At 39.3% G+C, this 16,443-nt stretch overlaps 3 protein-coding genes across 8 annotated transcripts; 2 read left to right on the forward strand and 1 right to left on the reverse strand.

The window, feature by feature from the left end:
* Window positions 1-779: 779 nt before the first annotated feature.
* Window positions 780-5,014, reverse strand: LOC106152223 (uncharacterized). 4 transcript variants are annotated; one of them, XM_087011398.1, is made up of 3 exons: window positions 4,898-4,972; window positions 4,738-4,770; window positions 780-2,066 (listed from the first exon to the last, which is right to left on the reverse strand). In XM_087011398.1, exons 1-3 carry the CDS (start codon window positions 4,955-4,957, stop codon window positions 1,704-1,706), a joined length of 456 nt encoding a protein of 151 aa, XP_086867524.1. In that variant the 5' UTR covers window positions 4,958-4,972; the 3' UTR covers window positions 780-1,703. The 4 variants fall into 4 exon arrangements, with proteins under 4 accessions (XP_086867524.1, XP_013381192.2, XP_086867522.1 ...); XM_013525738.2 differs by lacking the exon at window positions 4,738-4,770 and having other exon boundaries at window positions 4,898-5,014; XM_087011396.1 differs by lacking the exon at window positions 4,738-4,770 and having other exon boundaries at window positions 4,851-4,983.
* Window positions 4,943-7,025, forward strand: LOC106152222 (uncharacterized). 2 transcript variants are annotated; one of them, XM_013525733.3, is made up of 2 exons: window positions 4,943-5,053; window positions 6,000-7,025. In XM_013525733.3, the coding sequence occupies exons 1-2, from the start codon at window positions 5,047-5,049 to the stop codon at window positions 6,848-6,850; spliced, it is 858 nt and encodes a 285-aa protein (XP_013381187.3). In that variant the 5' UTR covers window positions 4,943-5,046; the 3' UTR covers window positions 6,851-7,025. The 2 variants fall into 2 exon arrangements, with proteins under 2 accessions (XP_013381187.3, XP_086867521.1); XM_087011395.1 differs by lacking the exon at window positions 4,943-5,053 and adding an exon at window positions 5,657-5,732.
* Window positions 7,026-7,902: 877 nt separating this feature from the next.
* Window positions 7,903-14,193, forward strand: LOC106158038 (uridine phosphorylase 1). Of its 2 annotated transcripts, none has more exons than XM_087012000.1 (8): window positions 7,903-8,115; window positions 9,601-9,709; window positions 10,015-10,176; window positions 10,851-10,965; window positions 11,851-11,921; window positions 12,125-12,263; window positions 12,599-12,745; window positions 13,130-14,193. In XM_087012000.1, the coding sequence occupies exons 1-8, from the start codon at window positions 8,093-8,095 to the stop codon at window positions 13,267-13,269; spliced, it is 906 nt and encodes a 301-aa protein (XP_086868126.1). In that variant the 5' UTR covers window positions 7,903-8,092; the 3' UTR covers window positions 13,270-14,193. The 2 variants fall into 2 exon arrangements, with proteins under 2 accessions (XP_086868126.1, XP_086868127.1); XM_087012001.1 differs by having other exon boundaries at window positions 10,028-10,176.
* Window positions 14,194-16,443: the final 2,250 nt, after the last annotated feature.

Consider the following 16,443-nt stretch of genomic DNA (forward strand, 5'->3'; position numbering starts at 1 on the left):
AGAACTGCACTGCAGCAAAGTTCCCAGGCTCAACGGGAAAGAAATAATAAACCACAGTCTCTAGAGTCACTTATATAGAGCTCCGGGACATAAACTGGAGAAAATGTCTGTGTTGGGGGTGGGAGAGGGGGGTGGAGGCCAACAGCTACCAGTCTCCAGTATACCCACTTTGGTGCGCATCTTGAAGGGGGGTGCTACATGCACTACTTCTAATGGAATAAAATGGCTCACAGGTAATCCCCCGCCCCTTCCCCGCACCCCACAACCCTGCAGCGGAATCCTTGTATAGACACCTCCTTCCACAGTTTTTTTTTCTTGGATGTAAACGGGGGAGGGGGGTATTGGGGTAAAGAATGGTGCAAGCGGGGGCCTAGAGGGGGGCTCAAGGAATGAACTGTTCAAAATACCCCCTTTTGACAGGAAAAATTAAATTCACCTGTTAGAAGAATACAGGTTCTTAAAAACGTTGTTTCAACTGTCTTTTTTTAAATAAATTCTCTGAGCATTTCGGCTACCTGTTGGAGAGAGAGAGAGAGAGAGAGAGCGAGAGAGAGAGAGAATTAAGAAATTAACATTTCTTTTCATTTACTATAATTTTCTGCTTAAATTGTTACTGAAAACCGGGTTTTGAGCACCAAGTAGTTTTTTTCCAAATACTGATCATGATCATCTTTTTGAGTACAAACATGTTGGGGTTATTTTCTTGTTTTTAATTCTCTTTGACCAAAGAAATTAAATATTTTTTATAAATATATATTGAAAGAAAGATATGACTAAGGTAATATCAATAATTGCTTTACTTCAGATTATTGTAATTACTCCATGTACATTTTTCCCTGAATGAAGTAGGCCAAAATATTCAGTAATGAAGTTTGCCCTTTTGTGACTATCACTGTTTCACAAGGGATCTTACAAGTGCCTGAGGGCTCATTCCCAATGTAACTATTGTTCTACATAGATCAATGTAGGCCCAATTCTGTGGGGATTCATGCTGAATGCAACCACAGTAACACCTTTCTCTTGGTGCTGAGTAGAATACAGTAAAACAGGTGATGACACGAGTTGAAGAAGAGGAGCCCTCAGTGCACCCGCCTGTTGACAGCCCCCCCCCAAATACCCCGAAATAAAAAAAAACTCCGTACAAGTTCAGTTATATAGCCTGATGGTCTCAATTACATGTAACAATATTCTCAGTATGGTAAGTTAAATGTTCCACACTTTCTCTCCCTCCTGTAAGTCTCAATTACTGTACATGTAACAATATTCTCAGTATGGTAAGTTAAATGTTCCACACTTTCTCTCCCTCCTGTAAGTCTTCCTTATTTTTCTGGAAACCCGTTTCCAGTGCAGATCCCTCAGAGCTGAAATCTTCACCATCTCTCGGTGGTTTTCTTGGCTGAAAACGGGATGCATATCTGGATGAATAACCTGATATTCCACTCTGTTTTCCTCCCACAATTCCTTCCTCTGGCAAGTGTTCTTTGTAATCGGAGCTCTGCAGTGGGTTATCGTAAAACTGCCGGTCAGCGGCACTTTGTTTAGTAGGCTCCTCATTAGAGCTGTTGGAGTACAGGGATCGCAGGTCAACCTTTTCCTGGGCCAGCTGTCCATTTTCCATCAAAACTACATGATAAGGTTTGTTTTCTATAGCTGCTATCTTCAAATAACTGGTGTCGGGGAGAGAGGAGTTCATTATATTTTTTCTAAACTTCATTTTTTGGTGTATCACACCATAACTGTGACCCCCCAAAATAAAAATAGGTATCTGAATCATCAGCTTCCTGCGGTCCTCCCTTAACCTCGGCATTATCTGTTCTTTCCATGTTTGAGGATTTGCTAAACTTTGAACTGCCTTCAAATTGAGCTTTTTTCCTCGAAATATACAATAAAGTGGAGGAAATGAGGCAAAGAGAAGGCTGCAGCCTAAAGCTGACTTTCTTCCCTTCTTTCTTATTGCCTCTGTTACTTCCATTTCCTCGGCAGTTAAGTGGTCCACACCCCTGAAACCTGGAGGAGGGGCAATCGACATCTTTCTCCCACATTAACACTTGGATGGAATCTTGAAGCTGAGGAGAAGAGAAAATATACCATTATTAGGTGGAATAAACTTGAACTGAAAATGCAGTCTACTGTTAGTTTGAGCAGAAGTGGACTGGGAAGGAAGAGAAATGCATTGTTGAATTAAACTACTAGTATATTTGCTAAGGGGGGGAAGGGGCACTTTTTTCCAGTATGCTTGATTTTGTCATGTAAATAGAGCAAGTAGTTATAAAGACTGCCCCTTAACTTAAATGTACATGGCAGGCTTCCATTTGTATGCAGTTTTGTGGTGACTATGGTCAGTTCCTCTACTATCTACCCTAATTAGTTTTGCAATTTATTTACTAATACTTATTGTTGGATGTGCACAAAGAATCACTTGAATATAAAATCATAAACAAATTTTCAAAACAATTTAATTGAAGAGCTGAGACACTGTCTAAATACGCCATATAGATGAATTCTGAATCATTAAGAAAATACATGTAGACTTGTAATTTTTCTTGGGGAAAGTGGGCATGCAGCTTCAGTAAAGAATAATTGATGCATGTACTCTGAAGTGCCGAATAAGAGTGCCTACCGGAATAACAGTGCCCCCCGGAAAACTTTCCAAAATTAATAACAGTGCCTAGCGGAATAACTGTGCCCCCTGGAAAAATTCCCGATATTTAATAACAGTGCCTAGCGGAATAACTGTGCCCCCCGGAAAATTTTATCAATTTTGATAATTTCAATGAATAATTGTAATGGCAATTTTAAATTATATTCAAATCTGGAAAAATTATGTTTATTAAACATAAAAAAACACAATATCTAGACAAATTTACCTTTGATTTTATACACATAGTTTAACATATTTTAACTATTTAGAGTAATCTCTATCACCAAGCTCCCCTGGAAAATTTTTTCAATCGAGGTGCAATTTGGTGCATTTTAGGGAATTTATGTAATTTTTTTTTACATCTTATGTGTCACTGAATTGTCTTGTTTTAGATGTTTTGAGGAATTAATTTAGTAATGACATAACAAAGGTTTAGACAAAATTTATTTCCCTGTCTATGCATTCACTCAGTTTAGTCAATCTTGAAGTTTAAGGTTCAGCAGCAGCAGTTCCTATAATGCTAATTTAAACTTTCAAAAATTATAGAACATACTATTTCAAAAAAAAAAAAAAAAAATTAACTACTTTAATACTTACAGGAATCAAGAAAAGGGGCTTCCTATATTGAATTATTTTTGGATTGACCAAAAAGTTGATATAATATGTTGTTCTTACCATTTTTCACCTTTCTGAAAGTAACTTTGCGTGTGGGAGCGCTTCATCCTTAAATAAAACTGCGGCAAAAAATGTTCTCTCCTGTCGTTCAGCGCAAAGCGACTCCCGCTACTAATTATACGTAGTTTGAGATGTAATTTATAATCAACAACTTCAAACACCGTGAAATGAATTTTTCAGAATTAAAGAGATTAAAATCACACTTATCACCAATTTGAGTTCTTCGTTTGTTCATTTATATGATTCTATTCAGTGATGGAAATTCATATTCAATGCACACGAAATACTGACGTGACCCAGTTTTACAACGCTACTGCTTTCACAAAACTAACCCGTAAATCAGTAAAAAATCTTCTCCAAATTTATAAAATCAACAAAGTGCACTTAATTTTCTCCATTTTTATCAGTGAATTAACGTAAACTATAAAAACACACAACAGGCGGTCTTAATTTCGGAACATGACGAAGTGACAGAGAAAGTGTATTTGTGACGTGACGAAATGTTGTCGAGAGCAGTTGCCTCGTTTCGCTCTGTCTCGTATACTTCAAATAAAGCACAGAACTGCGAAAACGAGGCACTCACAGGGAGATGGCATACGCGCATGCGTATTTTCGTTACTACTAAATCAAGTGCTCAGAAGCATGGGATTACGTTACAGTATGTAAATAGAATGCCATATTTGCTTAGAAATAAATATAAATTTCAGTCAGCATGAGTGAAAATATACTTTTTTGTTCCATTCAGCCCAGCGAGGCGGTGCTTTTGACAAATTTTAACGCGGCGCCTCGCTCTTTATATGCTGGAGAAACACTGCAGCTTTTATTTACGCTAAAAACAAGTTCGAGTGTAGTGCTTGCGACAGGTCATTAATAATTATTAACTTGTCCAATGAAACGATCATCAACATTTCTGAAACGATCAAAAATATTTCCAACCGGCACAGTGAGTGCCAAATAAGCGTGCCGTGTGGAAAATTATTAATCGTGCCGGGGAGAATAAGATCGTGCCGGGTGGAAAATATCCGGAAAAAAAATAAACGTGCCGGCACGTTTATTTGGCACTTCAGAGTAAATGACTGCTGAGATGTGAATTAAGTGGTGAAGAAACTAAATGTTCGCTAGGCAAGTTTGATTGGACCCTTGTTATACTGTTTCCTGAGGCAAGAATGGGGGAGAAAGGATTAACTTTGAAGCTTGGGGTGAAGTCCACAGTGCACCCCCCCCCCCCATCCCCCCCCCCCCTCCTCCGCCATTATTAAGTACTGTATATGAAAGACATTAACGCTACCACATTTTCAACTGAAAGTTTCTGCATTTTACAACACTATTATTAGTTATTAGTTCTTACTGCAAATATAATATGTTCTGATTTGTACTCTACCATTTAGTTTTCATGACAATGAGATTGCGTAAACATTTACATAACGTCCATCTTGCAAACAGACGGAGGTCATCTGAAAAGGACAAAGCATGCGCATGTATCTTCATATTACAAAAGAGCACAGCAATGTTAGAAATCAGACAAAACTCGTACTTTGTCTTGAAATGCTATCTCTACAGATATTTTTGCTCGCAAGCTACCTGTAGGTTGCAGCCTTTACGCCAAAATGTCTGCCCACAATCACGTTCGTCTGTACACATCGGTAGACATTGTTTGCCCTTTTTCTAAGTAGTAATTATTTGCCTGCTGATGGGTCCTAGAGCTTTACCAAAATCTTACCCCTGTCAAAATGCAAGGTTTGTTATGCGCTTATTTCCAAAACTTATACTGCATTTTTAATCAATGAATGTTTAAACTGTTTGGTCAAGCACTGTCTTTTTCTAGGCATTAATTATCGAAAAGTAAAACATGGGCGCCGAGCAGCTTGTTTGAGATCTTGTTACTTTCTTAATGAAAGATGCATGTTCGGCTGTTACCTTGATTGATTAATCAGCCTGGTTAGTGAACCAAAAATCCACCGACAATGACTTTAAAACGCCATACTAGTCTACCATAGACCCCATTCAGAATAGGGAACTAACTAGTCCAAGGGTCAAATATGGCCGACCCACTTGAATACGGGATATCTAATACTATTCAGTGTCTACTGGTATTAGTGGATTAGACGGCAATCTTTGTAGTTGATCGCCATATTCTATCCTCGGACTATTTAGCCCCCTATTTTAAATGGCCCCCATAAACCCTATCAAAATAGCTTAACTATTTTAAACTATACCCCCCCCCCCAACCCCGTCTCCTCTAATATACCAGTAGCCAGACTTATGCTGACAGTGTGATGATGATGGTGCTGGGGGTGGAAGGAAGAGGGGGGATGGAAGGAAGTCTCAGGGATACATTCTCTTGGTGCATATAAAATGGTGGACACAAGGACAAGGCTTATGGTTTTCAGTGGTTTATTTGCATTTGGATATGCCTGTATATATTGATACACTCTGTTAATACATAACTTACAGCAAACATACTGGTATTTTGGTAAATTGAAGATAAATCGATACATTTGCATAGCATCCTGCAACTACAGTGTGATTTAATGCTGGTGACTATTTACATTTTTTCCTACTTTTTCTTTCTTTTTTATTTAGTTTACGCTTACATTGCATACTGAATTATAAGTAATTTTCTACCATACACAGACTATTGTAGCTGTGACCTTTAAATTTGACATAACATTGATAATTTCAGATATGATGACCATCGCAGAAATCAAAAAGAATATTTTAACTTCACCAGTAGTGACACCAGTGGTGCTAAGACCACACGCAAGCCACAGAGGAGCTGGTCAGCTCAGTCACCATCAACATTCACAGGTTTTAGATATGAACAGTCCAAATGTTGTATTGCCCAACAACAGTCATACTGGAGAGAAGGAAAAGTTCAGAGAATTAACAATGGATGAACTTAGAAATTATAGACTGAAAAGAGCATCTGTTCTGGTCCCTCTGTTACTTGCTGGTGGTGAGCTGTATGTTCTTCTAACAAAACGTTCTATGAAAGTTCGCAGTCACAAGGGGCAAGTGGCGCTCCCTGGGGGTGCCTTCGATGCCACATGTGACAGGACAGACGTAGATACTGCGTTAAGAGAAACAGAGGAAGAGGTTGGATTAATGGCGGAGAAGGCGGAGGTGATTGGTCAGTTGACGCCATTGATTTCTGCCGCTGGATACCTCGTAACTCCCATCATTGCCATAATTCAGGAGTTTAAGCCGCTCTTGAACAGGGATGAAGTAGAGGATGTCTTCTACTTGCCTCTTAGACGATTCCTTTCCAATGATAGACATCACCATTCTCAGTCCACTTCGTACAAAATTCCATTGCACTACTTCACTGACACAGTAGATGGGAAAGAGTTTAACACTTGGGGCTTAACGGCTTTAATATGTATTGCCATGGCGATGATTGTGTTTCAAAAGCAGACTGATTTTATTGTGGATTCTGACATAAAGGTCACATTGGAGAATCCAACAGCAGTCCATGACGCCATGTTGAGTTACATGAATGAAGAGGAGTCCAAGGTTGTCAGTAGTAAACTGTGACAAGAGCTGACTCTTCACCCTGTGGTCGTTTTATTGCAGTAACTACTCCATCTTTTCAAGGAGGAGAAATTGTGAATTTTACAGACACTGTATTTTTTAATTCATAATTTCTTAAAATTAAAACATTCCTAGTTTTGAAATTGAATGGTAGCAAAAAAAAAAAAAAAACTGAAAAGCAAGCTGCCTTATATTTCTTTTCAATACAGAAAAAGCACACAAATGGTACACAGAAATGGATTTCAGTGATTTCATAATTATGTTTCTAAAACAAAAATGGTTATTTTCCCCATTAAATAGAGCAAGTAGATAAAGATAAATTGAAGAAAATTCAGAACAAGAAGATATTTGTACAGTGAAACAGGAATTTTAATTCTACACAATGGGGTCAAATAATATTAAACTTGGTCATATAAAGTATATTTTGTTTTAGATGATAATAATTTACTGCTCCATTTTATGATCCCATAATAGACCAGTAAACTGTAAATGGTAAAGGATTGCTCTGATAATGTGATTGATAATTGGTTGATGCTGTACCTATGGCATAATATTGATAATAATAATTATAAAGTTATTTTTCCATGGGTACATCTGATACAAAACCTTTATTCTGATATAACTATTTTTTAAATTATTTTAAAGGCTTTCTTCCACTTGTATCACGCCTCTTTTGGCCTGTATTTATGAATTAAATAAAATAAATATTTTTTGATGTTATGCTACCCCAGTATTGTTTTCTTTTTCATTATAAATTTATTATTTATTATTTTTTCCCTGATACAAGAAATAATTGAAATAAATTGTCTTTAAAGGCACACTAAAGGCTGCAGTATTTTTATCATTATTATTATTATTATTATTATTATTATTATTATTATTATCATTTTTTACAGTAATGCTCAAATGATTTTCTGAAACCTAAGATCTGATAAACAGGTATATTATTATTAGATCTTAGCTGAAACCTACTCCAGCCACCTCAACCCTCCGACACTCGCGCGCAGGCGCACCTGCTACCTTTATATGACCTTTGGTTGACCTATATTCTCTTGGGTCAAGCTATCTAGGTTAAGGCGCCGACAACACACCCCGCTCTGTGGCAGTGTGACTGTGACCTCATCCGACCGGCCTCTTAACGCGTGCCAGTTCTGCCACCTGATTGAGTGTCCCGTTAACTTCCTAACTACTGGACCTCGGCCTTGTACTTAGGCTACTGAATCTTGTTTTGAATCAACACAATAGATGGCTTCTGATCGGAAACATGGGTATGTAGACTATAGAGTTAGACATGCTTTGAAGCCTAATACTAGATGCGGAAGGATAGATGCGTTTAGCTTAGTTGCAGACAAATCTAATATTTTAACTCCTCACATCACAGTGTGCAACCAATGACTATTCCTCAAAGAATCTCAAAGCATAACTCCATCCGGACAAAACGATAAATAATAAATTATCACGTCCAGATACAGTACGTTAATACTTCAGATAAATAGAATGTAGGCTATGAGCAGATACCTGATACACTATTTACCAGCCATTCCGGCTGTTACAACCACACACCGCATATTTGTCCTGATAAATATGTTCATGACCCTGTTTGGGTAATGCAACGATACGAGGCACTGCATAGTAAGCATGTAGGGCCTAATACTATAAAACCGTTGTACGATGGCCCCAAAGTGATCCTGAAGATTTCTTTTCTTACACTGGCGGCAAAAGTTGGCATCATCATTCCCTGTTTATACCAGTTTTAGCAAAAATTTAATGTCCAGAAGGACCGCTAATAAATAGGTTACCTTGCTGATATGAAGCAATTAGACCCCATCTCCAGAGATTAGATCGATCTACTTTAGATCGACCTAACTCCCTGGGGGTTCACGCTAAATAGCTGTCAGCCGGGCGGACACGAAAGTTAATTACCCCCTTACAGCTTGTAGTCGGCGGGACGGACATTTAAGCCGGATTATCTGACAGTAATCTAGTGAGACTCCCCGCGGGGATAGATCGATCTAAAAGCTCTGGGAATACAGCCTTAGTGAATGTTAGACCACCTTAATTACCGGTACCTGCACGGGGCCATGTAGAAGGTAAAACGTACGTTTACTAGTGCTGTAAGTTTTAATACAGTTAATTCACTTCTACTGCTTATTCATCGCCTAACAACTACTGCTGCTGCTAGCTGTGTATACTGCTCGCCAATTTATTTTTTAAATAATAGGGCCTAATAATAATAATAATACCCGCACGAAAACGCAGTAGATACTCCAGTGCAGTAGACTACTGCAATCATACTGCAAACATGCTTCAAATCTGCTTCGATTTGGGAGCTAATTAACATATTTGAAACATGCTTCTATGGGTGCATTCCCAGATATTAAGATCGATCCAGAGATTTAGATTTAGATTTAGATCGACCTAACTCCTTGGGGTTCACGCTAAATTGCAGTCAGCCGAGCGCGCACGATAGTTAATTACCCCCTTACAGCTTTTAGTAGGCGGGATAATATTATTATTATTTTTTATTATTATTATTATTATTATTATTATTATTATTATTATTATTGAGAAATTTGTCAGTCTCCATCCGATCACTATTACGAGAGTCACCGTAAATTATCAACCGGTTTGTAAATCACATAATTTGCCTACTTGGGATAAGGTGCATGCCCTTGTACCAGTACCTTGGTCATTATGGGGAAAACCAGAGAAGTGTCAACTTTTTGAGGAAAATTATCCTTCTTTTGCTCCAGCTTCCACATCCCAAACCCTCATATCCAGGAGATGGAGCAAGATGTTCTGTATCACATCGCCTTGGAAACCAAGTCACATGACCTACCTGCCATGTTTGGCAACGTCAAGGTATAAAAATGCCTCAGTCAACTGTCTTTAAAAATCCGCAATTCCCTATTTTATACGGAATCGTTTAATTTCAAGGAAATTTCAACTTGGCATTAAAAAATGATATTTGGAAATTCTCGTAAGATAAACTGTCACGGGGAAATAAGAAACAAAGAATATTATTTAAAAGGATGATGCACCTTTTGGGTCTTATTCCATGCCAATAAAAACCGTAACATAAAAAAACGCATGTTAAACCGAAAAGTAAACAAAATTCTGAAGTCTTATACCGTTTTGATCGCTAAGCCGCAGTTCATTTTATACAGTTCGTCTGCGTAGGTGGCAGCCCTAACAGGATGAAGCACCTGGCGGACTACTTGCAGGAACAGCTGCACGTGGAAATTCCCGCTGGAATGACGTTGTGCAACCTGGGCAAGGGGAAGGCAAGATACGCCATGTATAAAGTTGGCCCTGTGCTCTGTGTCAGTGTAAGTGTGAACTTGTCGATCTAGCACCCGCCATGAGAACTTAGGGACCATTCCCAGACCCTATCGAACTAACTGTGGATCGATCTGTCTCCGAGGGGATTCTCAATAAATTGCAATAAACTTAGATCGATCTAGGTATGGGAACCCAGTCTTAGGGAACATTCAGATAGACAAATCGTACTATTTGGCTCTTTCCAACTTTGCAAGGGCCCCCTAACAGGATCGATCCATCTCCAAGGGGTTTCTCGTTAATTGCTTTTAGCTCGAACGGTTTAGATGGCTGTCACGCCTACTGAAGCTGCTAAACGATAGTTAATTACCCCCTTAAAGCTTTGGGAGCGTGACAGACATCTAAGCCGCTTATTTATATTGCAATCGGCTATACAAAATGAAACGACCCTTCGAGCAGCAATACATATTTACCCTCAGCTAGGGGGTAATTAACTTTTGTGTGCACTTGGTTTATGTAGCCCCTAGCGTCTCAAGGAGACGTTCCAGACATTTGAGCTGATTCCGCTGATTGCACTCGGCAAGAACACCCTGCAGAGTTGGACCGATTCAACCAGTGCAATGTGTCGATGGCCGCATTCAGATTCACATATATTACAGGGAATCTGCACTCGTTTTGTATGTATCTTTAACTTCACTTTCACGTAATTCTGCTTTCTTTCCAGCACGGTATGGGAGTTCCATCTCTCAGTATTTTGCTTCACGAGTTGTTCAAACTTTTGTTCCACGCCAAATGTAAAGACGTGACGATCATCAGAGTGGGGACCTCTGGAGGAATAGGTCGGTGGAAAGTTTTTGGCTCACTGGTGTAACAGGAATGAAAGTCCTAGAGGTGGAAAAGTGCGGTGTAACGAAACTGAGGGTCCGTGTAACAGAATGTCTGCCTCCATTTAGTTATAATGGTTAGGGTTAGCCTGACCTAAGCGGGTCAAAATCCAACCTGTACAAATGAATGTGAAGCGGGCTCTCTATCACGTTACACCGGGGCGCCATATGATTACAACAGGTTAGGGTTAGTTGGATGGAGTATGGGGGTTAGTAGGCCCCTATAGGGCACAAATGTCACCTGTACAAAGCAATGGGGAGCGGACTACGGTTCCTAGCGGACTACCATTCCTTTTACGCCTCGAATTTATTTCATTATTTTATTTTGTTATTATATTTTATTTAATGACTATAAAAACACGGCGAACTAAAGATTATCTTCCGCATGGCCCACAATATTAATGGTTACAACAAATGTTTCAACGCTGTTCGGAAATAGACGTGATATCGGATGATATAACCATAATAAACTTCGAATGGAAAAACAAAAAAAAAAGCTCTTAAAACTGCCGTAATTGTCATGAAGAGAACCGCTTTGCTTATTGAGAAACTTGAACTGTGAATTTGATGCTGCGGTCACCGTTTATTTCTTAAACTCATTTCTCAGTTGCTGTAGGTTTCAGCTGTGTTCTTTGAGTAAGCGACAAAACTCGATAAGTGATTTTTTTTTAAGCTCAGCGACTTTTCTGGAGTAGGAACAAAAATCACAGCGGCCATCTTGGATTTTGTTTGATCACATGGTAACGTGGCTAGTCGTGTTTCACATATTCTGATTTTTTATTAGAATATTTTATATATTATTTTACAATTAATTGATTTTTATTGTTTAATGGTGGATAGGTTTAGATCCTGGCACAGTGGTCGTTACTGAAGAAGCCCTGAATACCTTCCTGGAGCCCTATTATACACAGGTGTTTATTTATTTATTTATTTCATGTTAATTATATTTTGAAATGATACGAGTAATTTAATACCTCTATGACTAGTATTGTCACCTGTTTACTTTATTTGATTTTAAAATAAACAGTACGCATGTTCAGTTACTCTAATGGTCGGTTTTATCATTTGTTTGTTTGTTTATTAAGCCTCAATATTCGATGGGACATTATTTCAGGTGATACTGGGGAAGGAGACCAAGAAACCAAGTGTGTTGGACCGCGGACTTGCCGAGGCCATTTTGGCATGTAGCTCACCCAAAGACATCTTTAAAACTGTTCTTGGGAAAACTATGTGTGCTAACGACTTTTACGAAGGTACGAGTACCAACATTAAGCGGATTTTTATAGAAAAATTGCTTCTGTTCGCTGTGGACTTGGGACCGATTAAGTCAATAAAAACATGTATGGAGAGCATTTTTGAAAGCATACAATGATATTAACGCTCAATAGGTACTCGGAATTCTATGAAAGGAACAAGGAATATTGTAACACTTGCTTTAATCATAGACATCCTATTTGTGGAAAACATACATAAAGTGTATTGTAGTCGCGATAGTCGCATACGAAAAAAAAGTGTTTGGAAATTTACCGAGGCTCTCCATGATTATTGACAAGTTATTTATTTTCCTCTTTTGACTTGTATCTCCCAGAGCAAGCCCGACTGGACGGCGCAGTGTGCACGTTCACAGAGAAAGAGAAGATGGACTATCTACACGAGCTGTACGCCGCGGGAGTTCGGAATATTGAAATGGAGGCCGTGGCTTTTGCCGCCATGTGCCACCAGGTCAATATTAAAGGTAAAAAAGGAGGTTGATTGTTTGAGTAGTAGTAGTAGTGTAAGTAGTAGCCTACAGTGTAGTAGTAGTGGTAGTCAGAGTAGTAGTACATGTAGCAGTATTTATAGTAGACAGTGAAAAATATTCTGGGTAAACAATTTACCCGTACTTTTACTGTAGTGTAATAATTGTTTACCTATCTTTTACCATACACCTGTATACTCTGGGCAGTATTACACATTGCTATTGGCAAAAAGAAATTACACGCTTGATTATGAATACAAATAAAATAAAGCTCTGTAACAGTGGATAGCGAAAGTATCTATAGTTTTCTCTACCACTTTTTCTATAGTGGTATATTTAGCAATAATAAAGCTTCTTCTATTTTTGTTATTTTTCTACCAGGTGCGGTGGTTTGTGTAACGCTAGTCAACCGACTGGAGGGAGACCAAGTCACGGCCACTAACGAGATTATGCGAGAGTATCAGAGACGACCGCAGAGAATTGTTGGCAGATTCATACGTCAACAGCTTGGCCTTGATTAGGGCTACAAACAACTCGAGACAAATTGTTTTATGGAACATTTACCAATATTTGCCGCTCGTTCATAACCATTCCTTGCTGTTTTTAGCTTTCATAGAACGTCGCTTACTCGGGCAGATTTAGAATTGATAACAAAAAAAAAACGACATTGCTTCGCTCGAAATATATAATGAAATCATGTTAAAATGAGTTTCATTTCCAACCAATCATGATGGAGAAAACTGTGACAGATGTTCTGCTTTCCATCGAACTCTGTGATTTAGCGTGTTACATGTATCGGAAGATGACTGACGTTTATCGTGGTAACTTGCCTAAAAACACTCTTTGAACCACAAATGCTGCAAAGTCGACTTTAATTAGAGTCGCGTATGAAGCAAAATTAAGACGATGAGGATTCCTTTTGCCAACCCGTTCCCTGCTTCCTGCACTCATGACGGACGTGGTAGAGGATTAGCCTCCATAACACACAAGAGCGCATCCAGGGTTATTTGAAGGGGGGAGGGGCCGTGGGTGCAAAGCCGACCCTCCCTCATCCCCTCCCCCCCTTGGCGTGGGGTGCGGGATCCGTTGAAGGGCCCTGAAAATTTAGACATTTTAGAGGGCAACCGATGTTTCAGCTAGTCAAAATTCTAATTTCAAGAGGGGACCATTGTTGTGATTTTTTTTCAGAAATCGAAGGGGGGAGGAGGTCAGGAACCCCTAAATACGCCACTGAACATAGTCGGCTATCCGATTTTAACAGTCTAAGCTTAAACGTTTTTCGGAGCAGGGTCCAACCGTAGATGTAACAATATAAGTAAACATCACTTTAATTCATGAGCATTCCATTCGCGCCTACAGATTTCTCGCATTTCTCACACCTTTATATTTGTGATATTTGTAGTCGCCAAGAACGTAACTATTAAAGTGTTTTTACTGTCTACATATTCACGGACGATTGCTTTGTTTTATTACTTTTAAGTTAAAACTGTGAAGAATCGCTCTGTAATTCTGTATCCCCACCCCCCCCCCCCCCACCCCCCACCCCCCCACCCCCCACACACACACACACACAGGCATATTTAGAAAATGGTCAATTGGAAATGTGTACGAGTTAAAACCTGTACATGGTAGGATTGTCTGCATGTGTTTTTTTCTGATGAAACTTTAGATAACTACAGGGGGCACAGCCCTGTCTCCCCGGGCTAACGACCGCTCGGGGAACGAATTTTTGGTCCAATCTCACCCCCTGTGAAAGTTGACAATTTGAAAATATTGGAGCATGAAGTCCGTACGCCATGACTTATAGAGTTTCTTTTGAGTTTTCTTTTTTTTTTTTAGCTGTAGAAAAGATCAACTGACAGTTACCAGCTAATATTTCGTCTACTGAGTCAGATTTCATCAGGGACGGGTACATATTCTCTTCACTCATCATAATCAGTTCGTATTTCCAAAAACCTGGATGTCAGCAGGGGTTCACTGTATGCTTTTCTTCGTGCATTTTTATGTGTGGATTTCTTTTGATTGATTTTAAACACGTTTTAAAAGGGTGCTAGTAAGAGAGGCCTGCCTGTCAAATGTGCATGACTGGTTGGATAAAGGTATCCCCCTGTACTGTACTTGTACTAGTAGTGTTCATACGAAGACCCTCATTTCCTGTGTGTAGAAAAAATATAACTGAACGTTTGCGAAAAGTAAGGTAAGAGGATTCGTATGATTAAAAAATTTGTAGGGAAAGGGTTCTGATGACTATCAGTGTATGTATTGTGTAGGCCTACTATGGTAATTGGTATGAAGTATAAACTTCGAGATATACTGAGAATAAGCGGAGGATCAAGGAATAGAAAAAAGGAAGGATTGAACAGCTTTGGACATTCTTGTATTCCCTGTCCGTCCAAGCTGAGACAAACCTGGAGAAGAGTGCTCTGTAGGGGGTAAGTCTAAACACGGCTTTACTGAAGAGGGGTCTAGATGGATGTCTTACAAGTCTTACTCCATACGAGAGGTCAACTGAGTAATAAAATCAATTCCACGCGAAAAATAAGGGATAAAAATCGCCTATGAGTCAGGGTTGTCCACACCGTGGGCCTACGAATATAGACTATTAAAATAAAACAGTCACAGCGACGAAGCAACAAGGAATGCCGAGGTCGAAATTACATTGTTCTCCGTCCCAGCACAGTGACAATAGCGGCCACAGGTGGCGCGAATCAAAGACACGCCGTCCCAGGTCATTTTAAATTCCTGTCAACTCAGTGCCAGCGTAAACACATTACAATAAGTTCGACTGGGGTGACTGTTTATATTGCCGACCCACAGGTTTGGCGCACGGGACTGAGGCCCCATTCAGAATAGGGGACTAAGTAGTCCCAGGGTCAAATATGGCGACCCACTACAAAGCTTGCCGTCTAATCCGCTAATAGACACTGAATAGATATCCCATGGCGAAGTATTCGAGTTGGTCGGCCATATTTGACCCTCGAAGTTGTTAGTCCCCAATTCTGAATGGGGCCTGAGATGAATAAAATTACAACATAAACGTATATATTCCGTATACTGACTCATAAGTCTGAACACAAAGCCTTATCTGTGCAGAACAGATCGCGAACTGAAGGGGATCGAGTAAGTAAACTTAGGCTCTATGCTACTTGTACTCCTTGCTGTAATTTCTGTGAAAGGTACGGGTGTCGTGTAATATAGTCCTCTCTGAAAAACGTAACATCAAATTTTTTTTTTCAGTGCGGTGATTTGCATTAAATCATTCTCATGTTACTCCATTGTTTTTTTACTTCCCCATTAGATTAATTCATTTATTATTTAAAGAAGATTGAAAAAGACCTATGCTGGGAAAGCTATAAACCACCTTTTTTATTATTGTTAATCATCACACCAACCTATTTTGGCAGTACACGTTTCAGCATGACACATTCACTAACACCGCATTCAAATTCGCACATCGCACCAGCTTGATCGGGTGATTCTCGATAAATGCAATCAGTGGAATCATGTTAATTGTCTGACGCTCCTCCTCCCGCAGCTTAATTGGGGTAAATAACTATTGTGTGTTGATAAAGCTCATTGCACTTTAAATAACGAGATAACCCTGAAGGGTTGGGCCGACCCAGCTAGTACAATGTGTGAATTTGAATGTACCCTAATACATATGGGACGTTTGGTTGTACATTGAAGCGCTGTAA

Source organism: Lingula anatina, chromosome 4 (genome assembly GCF_051362555.1).
Source record: "Lingula anatina isolate TDL-2025a chromosome 4, LinAna3.0, whole genome shotgun sequence".
NCBI lineage: Eukaryota > Metazoa > Brachiopoda > Lingulata > Lingulida > Lingulidae > Lingula > Lingula anatina.

What these genes read in the sequence shown, in the direction of transcription:
- LOC106152223 (XM_013525738.2), bottom strand. Translation starts at nt 2,029, where the DNA reads ATGTCGATTGCCCCTCCTCCAGGTTTCAGGGGTGTGGACCACTTAACT.
- LOC106152222 (XM_087011395.1), top strand. Translation starts at nt 5,672, where the DNA reads ATGGTGGACACAAGGACAAGGCTTATGGTTTTCAGTGGTTTATTTGCA. An exon ending in ATTTGCATTTGGATATGCCT is followed by an intron (nt 5,733 to 5,999) that starts GTATATATTGAT and finishes TGATAATTTCAG; the next exon opens with ATATGATGACCATCGCAGAA.
- LOC106158038 (XM_087012000.1), top strand. Translation starts at nt 8,093, where the DNA reads ATGGCTTCTGATCGGAAACATGG. An exon ending in GCTTCTGATCGGAAACATGG is followed by an intron (nt 8,116 to 9,600) that starts GTATGTAGACTA and finishes CTTTTGCTCCAG; the next exon opens with CTTCCACATCCCAAACCCTC. An exon ending in TGGAGCCCTATTATACACAG is followed by an intron (nt 11,922 to 12,124) that starts GTGTTTATTTAT and finishes ACATTATTTCAG; the next exon opens with GTGATACTGGGGAAGGAGAC.